The sequence below is a fragment of the Colius striatus genome, chromosome 7 (genome assembly GCF_028858725.1).
Source record: "Colius striatus isolate bColStr4 chromosome 7, bColStr4.1.hap1, whole genome shotgun sequence".
Taxonomy (NCBI): Eukaryota; Metazoa; Chordata; class Aves; order Coliiformes; family Coliidae; genus Colius; species Colius striatus.
Window position 1 is genome coordinate 18,535,257 of NC_084765.1, and position 17,048 is coordinate 18,552,304.

General features: G+C 49.4%; 1 protein-coding gene across 3 annotated transcripts in view; it reads left to right on the forward strand.

Moving 5' to 3' along the window:
- The window catches only part of SLC25A22 (solute carrier family 25 member 22), a 51,104-nt gene that overhangs the window by 13,356 nt on the left and 20,700 nt on the right, over positions 1-17,048 (forward strand). For 2 of the 3 annotated variants that reach the window (XM_062000122.1, XM_062000123.1), the window contains 3 exons: positions 8,656-8,771; positions 12,546-12,671; positions 15,298-15,353. In XM_062000122.1, coding sequence (XP_061856106.1) covers positions 8,752-8,771; positions 12,546-12,671; positions 15,298-15,353 — 202 coding nt within the window. In that variant the 5' untranslated portion in view covers positions 8,656-8,751. Of the gene's footprint in view, positions 1-6,668; positions 6,748-8,655; positions 8,772-12,545; positions 12,672-15,297; positions 15,354-17,048 lie in introns of those variants that run through there. The other variant, XM_062000125.1, reaches the window with a different exon arrangement.

Here is a 17,048-nt window from a genome sequence, read left to right on the forward strand (position 1 = left end):
GGGAGACGGGGAACCTTTTCTTCTGTTCTGCCAGACTCTTGGCAGAGCACCCAAGTGAGGCTTTTTTACCATTTACTTTCTCAGTGGCAAGTCCTTCCAGACTGAAAGGCTGATCTGTCTGTCACTGTTGGTTGGCTCTGCCTTTTCTTGACCACCACAGATTATTGAAGAGGAAATGCTGTATTTAAGTTCTTGTTTGCTTTCCCAGCTTTGTCGCTCATCTGCCAGACTCCAGCTTCTCAGCAAAACTGTCCTCTTTCTCCAGCTAATGCTGCATGTCTCTGAAACTGTAATTTCATAAAACTGTCATGGAGAGCTGATCCAGAGGAAAATGTGTTTAAAAATGGTTAGAATCACACTGACTCAGTGTGTGACTACTTGATTTCTCAGACGGCACTTGGAAAGGGTCATCACTGGCAATGAGAAGCCACCTACATCGTCCAAAGATGTCCAGGCTGCAAACTTGCTTGTAGACCAGCATGATCGTGTGTGGGCAGCCTTCCTATCTGTCAGTTAGCTTGTGCTTCCACTGTTGGCTCTTCAGCTGCACTATAACATAGGCCATTATAAACATAATTAAATTATTCTTTTCTTAGAAATTGCCATATATGTTTAGCCCAGTGTGTTTGCATGTGGATTAGTTGTTCTGTAGCTACTTTTTACACATCCCTTTGAATTGGTGCAGGGACTTGCAGGTCTCTACAGAATGAAGGCTGGAGCCCACCACTGTTTTCAAGCAAAATGCTGGGCCTGAATTTTTTCACATGGCATTTGTGCAGAGCAGAGGAGCTAGGTCTCTTGAGACTCATCCACTAGACCCAATTGCCTTTTTGAGAACTTGGGGAGGAGACAAGTTGAGATGGGAAGAGCACTGACAGCTCTCATGGGTTTCCTTTGCTCCCCTAGGTCTTGTCGGGGTGCTGTGGGCACTTTTAGACCTGTTGTCTCTCTGCTCTGTGAGGGAAGGAACTGCAGTTACTGCCTTATGAGAGTGTTTCAATGTATTGCCCTCCTATGGAGCAGGACTCTGCTGTGTGTTCTCAGTGAGATGACTGCAAGCTCATTTGTCCTTCTGAAACCATCCCTCTGCTTCCTTCAGCTTGACAGCTCTGATGTCTTGGACAGCAACACTTGCCATGTGAGCCCTGGGTGAGTCACTTCTCCTTGTAACAGCTGTCCTCATTCATCCTGTCTTGCAGCCCAGCTGCAAAACTCCAGGACAGGGACTGTCCTTGACTGAAGGTCTGTGCAGCTCCAGCTCTGCGCTGGGGCCTGTTGTGCTGCAGTGCTTCAAGATGAGTGGGAACTTTCCAGCTCTTGATCCAGGGTAGTTTCTCAAGACATGCAAAGTCTAAGGGCATATGTGGTGTTTGTTCCAGACTGGCACAGGCCTGCTCCTCAAATCTTTCTGTCTGACTTGAGTACAGATGGCTTGTCACTGAGCAGTTGCCCTTTGCAAACCTTTCTGCCCAGTTGAAGTAGGATGTACTCTTGTAACTGTGGAGTGTGGTCCAGTGTTAGGACCTTATGAACTGGACTCTGTTTCCTCAGCTGTCTTGGAGTAGAGCTGAGGGTTAGGAGACTCATCTGGGAGAGAGGTCGTGTTGCTGCAAGGAGAGGTCTCTATGATACTACCCTGTTAAGCAATGGGACAATCTAAACAGTTTGCTGGTTGTTTGGCCTGAAGAAGCAATCCAGGTTAGGAAAGCACTTTTCTTGCTGCTCTAAGTGCCTTTTGGAGGTCTTTCTCCAAGCTTTAGCAGTCAGAGGTAGTGGAAGATGCTTGTTCTCTTGACTTACTGCTTGAGGTTTCTCAGCAAAGCAGGCCAAGCTGTGTGACACTGAGCTGGGAGAGGGGGGCTGGCCTGTAGCTTTCAGAAGGATGTGGAGCCCAGAGCGAGGAGCGTGGGAAAACAATCTGTATTCCTCCTGCTCCTACTGCCAGAGGCAGGAGGATCTCTGCCTCCTCCCCTGTTCCTTGCTTGCCTTCCTTTCCAGTAATACATGCTGCTCCACTCACTCAGATCCTTGCTTTGGAGTCAGCAGCTAGGCTGGCTTTTCCTGGCATGGCTGAGGCCGAGCAGATGGAAGAGCTGTTGCCAGCTGCAGTAAAGTGTCTGCTGGTAACTCTTTGAGGTGACCCCAATGACTGAGGCCAGCGGGCACATCTGGAGAGAGGGTCAGCTGCCTCCAGCACGTGGTAGGATTTTTGTCCCAGATATGTGAGGGTTGATTGGACCTGTTCATGAGTGCTGAGCCCTCTCCGTCCTGGGGGAGTGACGGAGGTGGCTGCATTTCTGGTCTCTTCTCTCTAATTTGTCCCTTTGACTGACGTGGGAAGGTAAATGAGATCTCTCTATGTCCCGTCATCTTGAATAAATGCCAGGGAGGAGGTTAGATGCAACACTGCATGCTGTGTCAGAATGTAGGACATTGCTCTAATCCCAAGGCCATGCAGGATTGTACCCTGTGACGCTTCCCTCATGGCCCTGTTGTGACTCCTCTCCTGTTGCAATGCTACAGACGACTACAGTGGTCTGGATGGGTAAAGGATGTGGGCAGGTGCCTTTGCTAAGGTACTGGACTATTTTTGTTCATGGGTTTTTTTCCCCTCAGCTGCAATGTTGTTATGGGAACAGGGTGTTCCTCAGACTACCAGCTGTGGTTGGAAATCTGGTCTGAAGGTAAAGGGCAAGTGAGAGACAGAACTGGAAGGAGAGCTTGAGAGCCTTTGCTGCTGATAGGAGTTTTGGTCCTCTTTTTCCTCCCTTCTATGGTCATCTAGGTAAATCTATAATGCCACTACCTGTGTTTGCAAAGCCAAACACCTCTATAACATGCCCTCAGCCTAGGTAATTGCCTATTTCTTTGTGGCATTCTTCTATCATCCTGAGGTCTGGCAGCATGGGGAAGTCAATGCTCCTCAGACTGAGCCCAGTTTGCAAGGAGTGTGGAGGCCTGACACAGGGTAGCTTGCCTGCTGTTTGGCAAGGGTGCCAGCATGGCTGTTTTCACTGCAAATGTGCTCTGGCATTTTTGGCTTTAGATAGAAGGGTGCCAGGGAGCACCCATGCTGAGCAACTGGCTAGAGGGAACCTGTGCAAGGCAAAGCAAAGGTAAGTCATGGAGGACGGAAGGGGCTGCAGGAACTGTTGTGAGAGGCTGTTGGGAAGGAGGAGCGAGTGCCTTGCATGCTGGGCTCAGCATCCCCGCCATCTCACAAGCTGAATGGGCACAAGGGTGTGAGCAGCCAGTGGTGCAGGTGGTGTGGCACTTCCCCACTGGGACTTTGGCCGTTTTTTTCACCTGAGGCAAGGGGGGCACCTACCCTGGGCTTGGTGCTTTCAAAGCCCTGTGTAGGTCAGGGCCAGTCATCCCTGGGGCATCTGCCTGGTGGCAGGATGATACAGAGAGGCTGTGCTGTCCCGCTGGCAGCCAGAGAGGTGACAGTCTGTGGCAGTGGGGGAGCATCCACCAATGTGTTCAAGAGCTGCTTTTTTTACAGAGAACTAATGCCCTGTCTGGTGCTGCAAGGAAATTCTTGGCAATCTCTGCTTTAGAGAGCGTAAGGGTAAGTGAGCAGCAGAGGTGAAACGGCCACAAATTCCCTCCATCCCCTCTGTCCCAAAATGTCCTCTCCCCACATGAGATTTCCTGATGCTGACTCCCTGAGTGCTTTGTGCCTGGCATGCACCTAGTAAACAGCTTCTCTCAGGAAATGTTGGTGGTTCAGTTTGCACTCTTTAAACCATTTTTATTTCAGTTTTTAGCAAAACTTGGCAGAGTGTGCACACCTTCAAATGCATTTTGTGCTGTGAAGGAAAGCAGTGTGCTAATCCCAGAGGGCTTTTCTTCTCCTAGCAGGTCCTAGTTGCTGATCGCTTCCCCCTATCTTCTCTGACTGTGAGCAGTTGTGTGGCTGTGCCCTCCCAACACAGTGGATGCTGGCACAGCTTTGGTCCCTCCTCCCACCCTCTGAGCCCTGCTGCTTGATGTTGGCTTCTCTGGTTGGAGCACTGAGTTTGTCTGGTCTCAAGACAAATGGAAGTATGTGGAAAGGAGTCCTGTCTTCCCCTTCTGCTGTTTGTTTTCAAGTCAAGTTTGTAGTTTGAATGTCTGCTTTCAGTGACAGCTCCAGCATGTGCTGGCCTCCAGTTCTGTCTTGTCCTTGCCTGACCACTCTGCACAAATGTTTGTGCTGGCACAAAAGCGGGTGTTTGGGTTCAGGGAAAGGATGGGATTGCTTATTTCAGCAGCAGTGACAGCTGATGTTGACTAAAGGTCTTCTATCAAAAAGGTAGTGTGTGTGTGCTCAGATAAATTGATGTGTCTGACAGTCTGTGCCCAAGGCTGCACTCAGCTACAAAGTGGGGCTACTGGGGGGACAGCCTGGAAATGGGAGGGGAATCACTTTTCCTTCCGGTGGTAAGGTCAGAACCAAAGGTTAAGAGTCCAGCCTCTTGTCCCAGGGTGATCAGGAGTGCAGCAGGTCTGCAAAATGCAAAGGTTGGCCATCCTGGAGGAAACTTTGCCATCTGGGTAGTGCAGGTGGGTGAGTGCATGTGGCGCATGGCCAGGTGAGTGAGCAAAATAGCACCATTGTCTCAGTGGCTGAGGCTCTGAGGAGCAAATTCATGCAAACATGGCTAGGGTCATGTTGTGGTACCCCCAACATGGCTGCTCTGTTACTCTTTGGAGGTGGATTTTGAGAGCTGGGAAAAGGGAGAGGCTGGGTTGAGGAGGCTTCTGGGCTATGTACGCATGGCAGGCCATTTGCACCACTTCTTCACCTCCACAGAGGTGATTCCCTGTGCTACAGTGTGTGCATTGCTCTGAAGCTAATTTGCTTGATCATTTTAATAAATGTAGAGGGGACATCCTGGTGTGTGAGTAATGGGGCATTAATCTAACTAGCTGTGCTAACAGCACTTTAGGAAGGAATTAACGCCACATAATTCATCACCAGTGCAGCTCTTGCTCTCAATTATGAGATGTTCAATTCAGGATCCCCTTCCATGAGGACTACTCAGCTTCTTCAGCTTTGAGGTGGGTCCCTGGCAGCTCTTATTTCCCATGCCCTCACAGAATTACAGAATGATAGTGGTTGGAAGGGATCTTCTCCAGCTACCAGCTCATAGAATCATAGAACCATAGAATGGTAAGGTTGGAAGGGACCTTTAGCGATCATCTAGTCCAACCGCCCTACAGAAGCAGGTCAACCTAGATCAGGTTGCACAGGAACACATCCAGGTGGGTCTTGAAGACCTCCAAGGAAGGAGACTCTTCTTGATGCATCCCAGGATGCCATTGGGCTTCTTGGCCACAAGGGCACATTGCTGGCTCATGTTTAGTTTATTGTCAACCAGGACTCCCAGGTCTGTCCCTGCAGAGCTGCTCTTCAGCAGGTCAGGCCCCAGCCTGTACTGGTGCATGGGGAGTCCCTCCCAGATGAGGGACTCGGCACTTGTCTAGTTCTTCTGCAAGTTCCCAGTTCAGCAGTGTCATTGTCCACCTGTCTGTGAAGGTTAACCATACGAAGACTTCGAGGCTTCAGCACTTTGTTTGGTGCTGCTGGCTTCCCAACTGCCCCCAGTGAGGTGCTGCTAGAAGGCTTCCTGTGAAGAAGATGCAAGCCCTGCTCTCTGTCCCTTGCTCCCATAGGAAACCCTGGCACTACAGCCCTGCTTGGCTGCAGAAGCTTTACTTGCCTGCTTGTGTTTGCATTTTTTAGTTCCCAAGAGCACCGTGTTCTTGGGGAAGATATACTTATGTCCTTGCTTAATCTCTTTCTTTTCTAGGTTAAATGTATAATGTTGTTCTGGATTTGTTTTTAAATATCCCATAAGATTACCAGCATTCTCCTCCCAGCCTGTGGTTTTCCTCCCCTCAGACTGCAGGACTGCAGCAGTGATTTTTCTTGCCCTGAGAGGTCCAGTCAGGGCACTAGAGGCTTCATTCTTCACCATCTTTTAAAGAATTGCAGAATCTTAAGGGTTGGAAGGGACCTTGAAAGCTCATCTAGTACAACCCCCCTGCCAGACCAGGACCACCTAGAGTAGGTCACACAGGAACTCGTCAGGTGGGTTTTTAATGTCCCTCGAGAAGGAGATTCCACAACCCATCTGGGCAGCCTGTTCAGGGCTCCATCACCCAAAAAGGACTCGAGGAGCTGTGCAGATTACAGCAAAGTGCTCTATCAATAGAGTTTGCAGTGACTTTGGGTTTGTTTTGCAAGTGGTCATTCGCTGGGGCTCTGTTTAAACAAACGGAGCTCAAGTCAGCTTTCTACATCAGTGCATTAAAATCCCTTAATGCATTGAAATCCCCTGGCTACAGACATTCAGGCCTCCACTGTGCCAGGTGCTGTATAAACAGTTATCAATTGCTAGTGTCTGCTGTAAAATGATCACATTGTTCGCTTCCCCTTGCTTGTCCATGAGTTGAGTAGCTTTTGTTAGAGGAGATGATCCTAGTCCTGGCATTTGCTGGTAGTACAGCCAGCATCAAGGAAACCTGTAACTTTGCTTAGTTTTAAACCCAGGAAGATTGGTTTTTACCCCTTCCTGCTGTGCAGCTGCAGCAAGATCATCCATTGCCTGGTGGGAAGCTGGAGCAGTTTTCCAGCTCTGTGGTTATTAGGCAGGTGGAAAGCTGAAGCCGAAAGAAGAGAGGAGGAGGCTAAACCCAGCTGTGCCTTTGGGTGCAGTGCCATCTGTTCCCACCTCATCACCCTACTTGTGTCAGCAGGTAAGAGTGGTAAGGTAAATATGATACATTTGTGTGTCTGTCTCCGTCTCTGGCTCTTTTGGCTGCCTGTCAGTGGTGGATATTAGCCTCCTGACTGTCTTCTTGCATTGCACTCTGCGATCGGTGCCTGGCTTGAATGCCTCTCTTGCAGGGAAGGAAGGGTGCAGCAGGGGCAACAAAGGGGGAGTTTGCCAGAGCTTGGAGCAGGGTGGCAGGACCACTGGTGCCTGTATTTTGTCAGAGCTGCTGCCTCAAATATCTTGTTGAGGGTATAGATGTTATCAAGTGAGTTTTCACAGTTAGGTCGTGTTTATGATGAGTTACAGGCTTTCAGTGACTGGTCTGCCTATTGTATTTTGATCTTATTCTGGTTAAATTGATAGAGAACTGAATTAGCCTGAAACAAACTACTCTTGCAGGCGTGCACATGAAAGCACAGGCTGCGAAAGTTGTAAGCAATTTTCACTCGGGAAGTGCACACTCAGCTGATCTGGGGCTTTTTAAGGGCTGCTTACACAGATTAATCAAAATCAAGTAAACTGTCTGAAGAGGGATTATGGAAGAGATGGAGGATGTAATAGTGTAGTGTATGAGGTTTGTGTTTGGTGTTTAGAAGAGGGGCTCCTTTCCTTATGGAGCTCCACGTGCTAGTCTCTCGTGGCTTTGGCTGAATGTGGAGCTCCAGAAAAGGCAGTTTTAGTCTCGCATTGTCTGAACGTGGGGCTGTGTGAATGCTTTCCTGCTGCCCCATCCTTGGCATTTGATATAATGGGGAAGGAAGCAGGTCAGTGCTGAACAGCGTGAAACCTTACCCTCTCTCCTTCTCTAGCTGCTTGAACCATCACCAGCTCTTTATGCCTCTAGCCCTTGGGTTGTATCTCCAGAGCAGAAGTGTCATCCTGAAAGCCACTTTTTGGATGTGAGATTTTGTGTGCTTTAGGAAACCAGCAGTTAAGGGGCAAATTTCACTTTGGAGGCAGAGGGCAAAGATACCTCCTCTGTTTCTGGCTCACCACCCACGTGGCAGCTGGAAGGGGAGAGAGAGAGAAGAGTGAGTGCTTCTGGGGTGCCTGATGAAAGCATGAGGCATCTGATTCCCAGCTTGAAGGTAAGGAGGAGACAAGGACATCTGCAGAATCTGCAGAAGGCTGAAGGTTGTGGTCACAGATGAAATTTTCTCCAATGTCCAGATTTCTGTGTGGCAACTTTTACCAGCTCTCATTAAATAGTAGCAATTAGGAGTCTTAGAGTGAACAATTTCCTGCAGACTTGGAGCTTCAGTGCTGTGCCAGCAGGTACTGAGCTGAACGGAGTGGTCCGAAGGGCAAAGTCACATCAGTAGCTTGGAGAGGGAGAGGCACTACTTAAGGGACAGTGTTGGCACAAGACTGAGGATGGGCTGTCTGTTTGGGCTGAGAAATAGGGGAAGGATTCTAACCACTGGAGGAGCAGGTTTTTGAAGACAGTCCTTTCAAAAGAGCAAGTCTGTGTTGGAGGAGGTGCGGAAAGGGTGCTGCGATGGCATGCAGCTGCCTTGGGCAGGCAGGAGGCTGTGCAGAGGGTTGGGGCTCCACTTGACACCATGTGAAACGCTCCTGGAGCTCAAGAGAGCTGCGGTGGTAACGCTGCCCAGAGCTCCTGCACTGCCTGCCTGCTGCCCTTCCTCACGTGCTGCTGGAGCCTGATGACTCTGGCAGTTCTTCCCTCCATATGTAGTTGTATATTTATATACACACGCATGTGTCTAAGGCTCCTTCTGGAACTCAGTCTCTGCTCTGAGGACACTAGGTGCTCCCTGAAGTCACTTGTTCCTTGTCTGGCCTGCAGCCTGCCCAGTATGGCCTGAGCTTCAGGAACAGTGCAAGTCTCTCAACTTTGTCTCCTTGCTGTCTCTTTCTCCTTTCCCAGGAAGAAACTGAAGTATAAAAGAAGTGTCTGGAAAAGAAATTAAGGAACTAATTGAAGGAGCAGATTCCTTTCTTAACAAGACCAAGTTTGAATTAAATGGCTGATAAACAGATCAGGTAACCTTTAAATATTTTTTGAGTTGTTGGTTATGCTTTTTATTTTTCTTTTCAAGTCTTTCAAACTTAATCCCTTTGCCAATACAGGAGGTTGGAGGATGTCACCTCGTCTCTTATGGCCTTAAACAGTTCTGATTCCTTCTTTTCTCCTTTTATACCCGCTTTTTTTAAACCTTCTATTGTTTTCTGTCTTTGCCATGTTGTCACACCTCAGATTTCTTCAGTTCTTTTTTCTCACTGCCTTTCTCTTTCTGCCCTCTACTTTCTACGTTCATTGCTTTTTCCTTCCTCTTTCAAAGGTCAGCTTGGCCTGCTGACTCCAGCTTGCTAACATTGAGGGAGCAAAGCCAGCTCCTTGACCAGCCAAGGATGCAGTGCTTTTAATTACAAAGTCCACATAGATGCAGCCTTGGGCCTTTCTCCTGAAGCCAGTCAATGCTTGAGGGATTCCAGGAACTTGAAGTACCAACAGTAATTAGTGACACTTAAGTGCACAGGAGGAACTTAAGAGCGTTGGTCCTGGCATATGCAAAGGATTTGAGTCCTCTCTGGAAATGAGTTGGGATATATTTTCTGGAAAGATGCAGTTGTACCCTTAGCTTCCCGAGAGCTGTGTCAGGTGGATCTGTACAGTCCTGCACCTGCATTTAGCTTTCTGCTGCTTGTGAAGTTGCCCCACATAAATGACTCCTACATGCTGTGGGATTCCTGTGGGGTTTTTTGTGGTCCTCTTCTAATATCCACTTATCTAGGATACCAACTCAGGACAGGAGGGGTCAGTGGGTGAATGAAATGTGATGTCAGAGGACCAGGATTTGGCAACACCTGTATGCTTATAGGTAAGAGAGCTGTCCCTTTTCAGCATTTGGCATGATGAGGATATCCTCCTGCTTGCCTGCCTTCTGCAAATCAAACAGTCCTGAGCTGCGCTGATAACAGCATTGTGGCATTTCTGTGCCTAGATTTGCCCATCAATTCGGAGCACAGTTGGCACTCTTCCCTTACACCCATGAAGGGCCCACTGAGATTCTTGTCCATGAAGTCTGACGGGTGTACGTCCCTGATAGCCTCAGCAGAGCAAAAGGACCAGATGTCATCCAGCCCTTCTTATGTGCCCCTGGCAGGGTGAACAGGAGCTTGTGATGAGGAGCAGTAGGAGAACTGGGATGCCTTTCTATACCTTCTTGTGTTAAACTGAGCAAATGGCTTTATTTATATGCTGCTTGTGTTCCCATTTCACTAAGCCCTGCACACCTAGGCAATGAGAGGCAGTAGTTGTGCAGAAGCTAAATAGAGCAGAGAGATCAGGCACAGTGAATTCTCATGCAGGAGAGAGCAGAGATCATTGAGGTGAAAAGTAGGATGACTTAGTCACAGGGAGAAAGCTTTTAATTCAGGTGCAGAGCCCTCTGTCTTGGGTTCAGCTTGAGGAGCTCAGACTTCCCTTGCAGCATGCATCATTCCTCACTAAATGAGATGATACCAAAAGACTAAAATCCACAGCAGTGGTTTGCTGCAAGGTGAGATCAAGGACATTGCATTTCTGCAGCAGTGCACGTGGAACTTGATCTCAATGTCTCGCCAAACACAAATGCATCATTCATCTGTCCTGGTCTCCCTCCATGGGGAACGTGGGGGAACCTGGATGGTTGGGTTCAAGTGTGATGAGGATGCTGAACAAGAGTTTCTCACTCTCAGAGTGACAGGCTCTCCACAGCCCACACTGCCCAAATTTTTGGCTTGCCCAGGAATGTCAGACTATTCCCCTTTATTGCTGGGGTCTGTGCTGAAATTGGGGAACCTTTCACACTTACGGTGCCAGCAAGTCAGATGTTTGCCACATCTCTGTGTCTCACTCCCAGCTGATATAAACCCTGTGATGATTTCACTGCTGGAATGGGTTCAGAGAGGCAAGTGTGCCTGCTGTGGGTGTTTCAGTGACTCTGAGAGAGGCAATGACAGTGCTGAGGCTGGAAAGGGGCACTGGTGGTGCCTTGCAGATTGTAACCTGCAAGCAGTGTCTTTGGAGCTGAATTTGTGGTGCCTCCATCTTGACAGGCTTTTATCTGGTCTCTAACCTCCTCTTTGAGTGTGACTATGGTTTAAATAAGGAGAGAGCTTTAATGTGAAGCTTGCTGTTTGAAACTTTCCCATGTGCTGAGAAAAAGTTGAGTGTAGGAGGAGTTTTCAGGCAAATCTATTCCCCTCTCAGACTGTGGTGCTAAGATCCCTGAGGCAACAGTCTTGAGCTGCTGAGATCTTGTAGTCAGGCCCTGTACTGAGCTCATGCACTGATTTGGGCTTACCTTCCTAACGTGCTGTGCTTTGATTTAATCTCTGTCAGCACTGTCTTGTTTGGGGATGTGGCTGAGTTCATGTCTGTCTGCCTATCTGTGGCTCCCCTCCTTCCAGCTGTGCCAGCGTGTCTGTTGTATCTGTGTGGGTGTTGAGGAAGGAGCTCTGGCTGCAGGAGTGCAGAGGCTGAAAGAAGTTTTCTGGAATCATACTTAGCACTTGTGGGCAAAGACTTTTAAGTTATTTTCCACCACTTTTTGTCTGCCTCCCTCAGGGAGAGCTCAAGTTGAAACCCTGAGTCTCCATATCCTGCCTTACCCTTGAGCCTGGAGCTGGGGCAGCTCCTTCAGTGTGGCCCCTTGTTGATCCTTTCCACAGCTGCCCCTCGATGCAGAGCACTCGGCAATGGTGCTGGGGGGGAAGGCGTTTGCAGAGCTTCCCCCCACCATGCCCTGGGAAGCCCCGCTGCTGCTCCTTCCAGTGGATGATGCAGTCTGTGCCCTCATCGGGAGCATCCTGTCACTAGCGTGAAAGGCAGCGTGCCCGTTCCCCTGCAGGAGGACTCGGCCTCGCTGGCTCGTCCAGCTGCAATCTAGGACTGCTGTCAGCAGTCAGGTTGATATCTGACACGTCCAGTGTTCAGGGAGCCATATCCTGTGCTTTATTGGAGGGAGCTGACTCCAGCAGGCTTCCTTTGTCTCTGTGTGCAGTGATTTATCGAGCATATAAGTGCTGGACATTTTTCCTAATTGAATTTGCCGGGAATCCATGATTAGCTGATCTGGCTTTCACTCAGCGCCTCTTGCAAGGACTCCCTGTGGGATCACAAAGGCAAGCAGAAGAATCGCCCCGTTTTGGAGGCACGTGCAGCCAGCCAGGTTTAGATTTCTCTGAGAGGTATGAGCTCATGGCTGTGCCTCCATGGCTGTGCCGGCTGCCAGCTGGTGGTTTCGCTGGCTGCTGGTTTGTGTGTGTTCCCCTCGCCGCGGGCAGTGGGTCTGGAACCAGTTTCCTGGAGCTGTGGCCGTCTGCTGCTTGGCTGCCAGCTGAGTGCTTCTGCTGGGCTCCTTCCCACATGATGGCAGCAGCTGACGTGTCACTAACCTCTCATTAGATGCGTATCTGATTGCGGTGCTGAAAAGCATTTGCCAGTAACCCGTCTGGCTCAGATGCCAAGAGGCCCTAACTGAAGTCTGTCCACGTGGTAGGCAGTCCAGCACTCTGTCTTGTCTTCTCTGGGAACAACAGAAACTCTTGGGTTCTGGAGAGCAGGGTTTTTCCTTGCTCTTAGTTGTGTGTGGCTTAGCTGTTTGTCCTAATGCTAAGGGCTGATTTCCTCTCCTCCCCTGCCTCCAGCTTTTCCTCAAGGCAGGATTGTTGCACAGCAATGTATTAATTCTGGCCATGCAGTCTCCTTCCTTCCACTGATGTTATCCCAGTGCTCAGACCTCTGTTTCTCTGTGTCTCGTCCCCTTACAGTTTACCTGCCAAGCTGATCAATGGAGGGATAGCTGGGCTGATTGGAGTCACCTGTGTATTTCCCATTGACCTGGCAAAAACTCGCCTGCAGAACCAGCAAAATGGCCAGCGAATGTACACCAGCATGTGAGTACTGCCTGACCTGCAGCACCCCGGGCCTTTGGTGGGGAGCCCTTCCAATATGCTCACACTTCTTACCTCTTTCAGCTGAGTCCAGCGTTTCTAGGAACTGTGCCCCAGGAAAGCCAGGGGATAATCTGGAACCAGGCTGTGCTGGAGCAGATAGAGCAAATACAGCAGCTATTCCTGCTGCATCTCTTTGCATCCTTTGCTTAAGAGCAGCATGTTTGCTGCTGTCAGGGCTCAGGACCAAAGCAGAAGGAGTCCCATCTGGGTCACAGTCCAATGCACGCTAGAACTTCTGCCTCTCTTCTGTTTCCATGGTCCTTGCTTTGCTGTGTCATGTTTAAAAAGAGGAAGCAGTCACCCATTCCCAGTCTGCAGCACTGTGTGCAGACCTTTTGAAGGCTGACACAGGTTGACACATGCTGTAGTTACCCCTGCAGTCCTATGTCCCAAAAAAATCAAGCGCTGCAGGCTGTAGGAAAAGAAGGCATGAATATATCCAGCTCAATAAATTCACCTGGGCATGCTTAAGATTATGTATCTGCAGTGGGAGTGTGAACCACACTCAGCACAAGGTGATTTATCCTAGGAACCAGAGTCAGTCCTTGGTGTTCCAAAAGTACTTGTGTCATTGAGGGAAGAGGAGGGACTGGGACTGATGATTTATGTTCTGTCCTGCCACTTTGTTCAGAAATAGTTTTACTTTCTCCTCTACTCCAATATTTTCCTCTTCTGTGCCCAGAAGAGTTTGAGGCAGAGTGGGAATAGGAAGGAAATGCTCTGTATGTTGATGGTTTTAGTCTGTGGGCCTCCTTGCACTAGCTGAGGACATGTGGTTTTGCAGGAGCTCAGGTTGTAGGCTCTGCCCTGCCACGGCAGACTGGTGTTTCAGTTGACAGTTACAGTGCTCTCTGCTCCCTGCCTTGTCTGTGTGCCCAGGCATGCTGCCAGGACGTGGCCTTCCATCTTACCTTGTCTCTCTTTTTTGTTGTGTCCTGCTGCTGCTGCTGTGGATTGCCTCTCCTCGCTGAGCATCACTTCTCCCCCTGAGCTGATAGGCAACAGTAACAGGAGTTGGGGCAGGATGGAGGATTTGTAGGCTCCCCTTGGGAGTGCACGCTAGGATGTCTCATCTCTGGAGGGGAACTCCATAGAAGTGAGGGCTTTAGACCTCCAGCAGTCAAATGCAGATCTGCTTTGTAGCCAGGAGTCATTGTGAGCTGAGGTGCTGTTAAGGAACACCCAGGATTTACCCTGTGTATTTGAGCTGTCTCCTTCTAAGAGGCTGTGACAAAGCTTGGGTGTGAATGAGTGATGCTGGGCATGTTCCTGGACATGGTTGGGAAAGTGAGCTTGGGCTGGTGGGGATAAATGAAGGGGTCTTCTGGGGGCCAAGGGGCCAGCAGGGATGAGGAGGTGATGGGGATAACATATTCTCTAGATAATATCAGGCTATCTTGTGTCTCACTCTAAGCAAGCAAGGGAAGAGTACTAAAGAAGATGCTGTTACCAGGTGTAAAGCATGTCTTCAGAAACACCCTTCAGAGATTTGGCAGGGCTTGTCTGAGCTCCTCTATTACAGTCTTGACCAAGCTGGACCATAAAACCCTTGAGAGAACTCTGTAATTCTGTCTCTCCCACCTCAGGACTGCTACAGAGTGGAGCTGAAGTTTACTCCTTGTGTTGCCAAATCTCTCAGAAGTGTATTGGTGTTTTCATCAGCTACAGTTCCCTTATTACTACTTAAAAAGGCCTTTTCTTCCTTAATTATGTACACATGCACCTCTTCCTTGCCTGATGGCCACAGCAAGTTCCTGTCCCTTCCCAAATACGCCAAAGCAACCTTCAGCCAGTGCCCTGGCTTCACAGAGCCATGGTCTAGAGAGGGTCTAGAGAGGGAAATTACCCAGGGGCCTGTGCTGCCTTCCTCAGCTGTACCTCAGGATTTGTCAGGGGGTGTCTGTAAGGCACAAAAGGCTTTGAGCCATTGAGTTCTGCACAGCTTTCTCGCTTGCACTAAATGTAGCTGCAACAAAGGTAGCAGTGGGTTGCGAGGTTGTGAGGGTTTTCCCGCCAGAGTGGAGCTCTGCAGCACCCACCAGGCTCTCCCCAGTCTCACTGCCTGCTGAGAGATGCAAGCACTTTAGTCGGTGTGGGAGGTCACAGATGACTGCTCATACCAGGTCAGCTGGTGTGTGCCTGCCTTGTGTTGAATTTCATGGAGTAAGTCAAGCAAGTCAGCATTGGGGGGTTTTGCCCACCCCTTATTTCCCTTCCAGAGCTGGATTTAAAAACCATGTGTCTGAGTGTCTACTTGTTGGAGTATCTCATGTGTATTTGCCATGGGGGACACTGGATAAACAACCCTTACACTGACACGTTTCTCTTTTGTTTTTCTGGATTCATATAATGCATGTGGGGCAAGCTGGGGGTTGGAAAACTCCTGTAGAAGAGGGGTTGAAGTTGGACCCAGGCCCAAAAACTGACACATTCAGCATAGTTCCCTTCTGGATCAGGGTTTTGCTGACAGATAGTAAACAAAAACCACTCTAAGGGACTTACATTTTCCTCTTCTCTCACCCACCTTTACGCTCCTGTGGTTTATCTCTCCCTGTTCTGTTTGCAGGTCTGACTGCCTCATTAAAACAATTCGATCAGAAGGCTACTTTGGCATGTATAGAGGTAAGTAAAGCTGAGTCAGGCACGGCACAGCTTTTGCGTTGGAGGCACTGGTGCATAAGTGGGAGGAAAAGCCTGGATTCTCTTGCTTATAAAGCAATAGCCTAGCAATAGCCTAAGATGTTGAAAGGTGCAGCTGTTTCTGAAAATAAACTCCCCCACACCAGGTGGGGGAGTTTTTCTGCTTGACCCTCCACCACCGAGTGCTTGGGTCCTTCTCATGGCTGTTTGGTATTAAATCGTACTGTTTACTGAAGTTCATCTCTATTAGCAGTTTAAGTGAAGCTGCTGGACTTTGTTTCAGGACTGTGTGCATATGTTTCTTAGCTTGAGCATGGTGAGTTTTGTCAGAGGGGCAGCAGCAAACCTCTTGAAGTGTCTTTGTTGTTGATGATTGAATTAACATCAAAGCCCAGAGTAGTCAGGCCTGTTGTTCCATCTAGTTGATAGCTTGTCTCCAAAACTAGCTGTCTCTCAAGCATGGCCAAGTTAAAATTACTTTGTTCAAGACAAGCTGCAGTTAAAAAAAAGAAAAAAAAAGAAAATAACGCATGCACAGAAGTACGTCAGAGTGGTAAGAGTATCTCAGGTTGGCTCGTGGTCGAGCTTTTGTTTGTTGTTGTGTGCTAATCTGCTAGAAACCTCCTGGCTTCTTGTCTTAGCAGTGAGCTCCTCAGTTGACTTTATACACCTTGGCTAGTTTAAACACAAAATCCGTGGACATTTTAAAAGATTTTGTGGAGGGAGGAAAAGGAGGCCAAATTCTGACTGTGCTTGGAGCAGAGGAGAATGTGGAATACCTCCTTGGCTTTCAGCACAGCCGACTAGCTTTATTGACACTGAACTCCGCTTCATTTTAAATACTACCATTCAGTTGCTTGAATATGCAGTTTTTATCTCTGAGGAGCTGAGATAGCATTCTTTGTGGCACCTGATAAAGCCTGATTAAAGTTCTGCGTTGATGAAGTGAACCCTTGCTCTTTGTTCTTTCAGGCGGGAGTGCTGGTGCTTTGCTGTTGGCACCAGCAGCGTCTCTTGCTGCTTCCTCCATAGCTCGTGGGGAATGGAGGCCACTGTAGCCTGGGAGCAGGAGCAGGCTCTGGCTGTTGAGGCAGTGTCTCAGCCTGGGAGCAGGAGCAGGCTCTGGCTGTTGAGGCAGTGTCTCAGCCTGGGAGCAAGAGCAGGCTCTGGCTGTTGAGGCAGTGTCTCAGCCTGGGAGCAGGAGCAGGCTCTGGCTGTTGAGGCAGTGTCTCAGCCTGGGAGCAAGAGCAGGCTCTGGCTGTTGAGGCAGTGTCTCAGCCTGGGAGCAGGAGCAGGCTCTGGCTGTTGAGGCAGTGTCTCAGCCTGGGAGCAAGAGCAGGCTCTGGCTGTTGAGGCAGTGTCTCAGCCTGGGAGCAGGAGCAGGCTCTGGCTGTTGAGGCAGTGTCTCAGCCTGGGAGCAAGAGCAGGCTCTGGCTGTTGAGGCAGTGTCTCAGCCTGGGAGCAGGAGCAGGCTCTGGCTGTTGAGGCAGTGTCTCAGCCTGGGAGCAAGAGCAGGCTCTGGCTGTTGAGGCAGTGTCTCTTGCCCAGCTTACTGGTGGGCGTTGCAGGGGAGTGAAGTGGATGCAGGGGATGGATTGGCTGCTTCACGCAGGCTTTCCTGGGAGCAGGCAACAAGACAAATAACCCCAGGGCACCCTGGCAAGCTCCATCTTCACG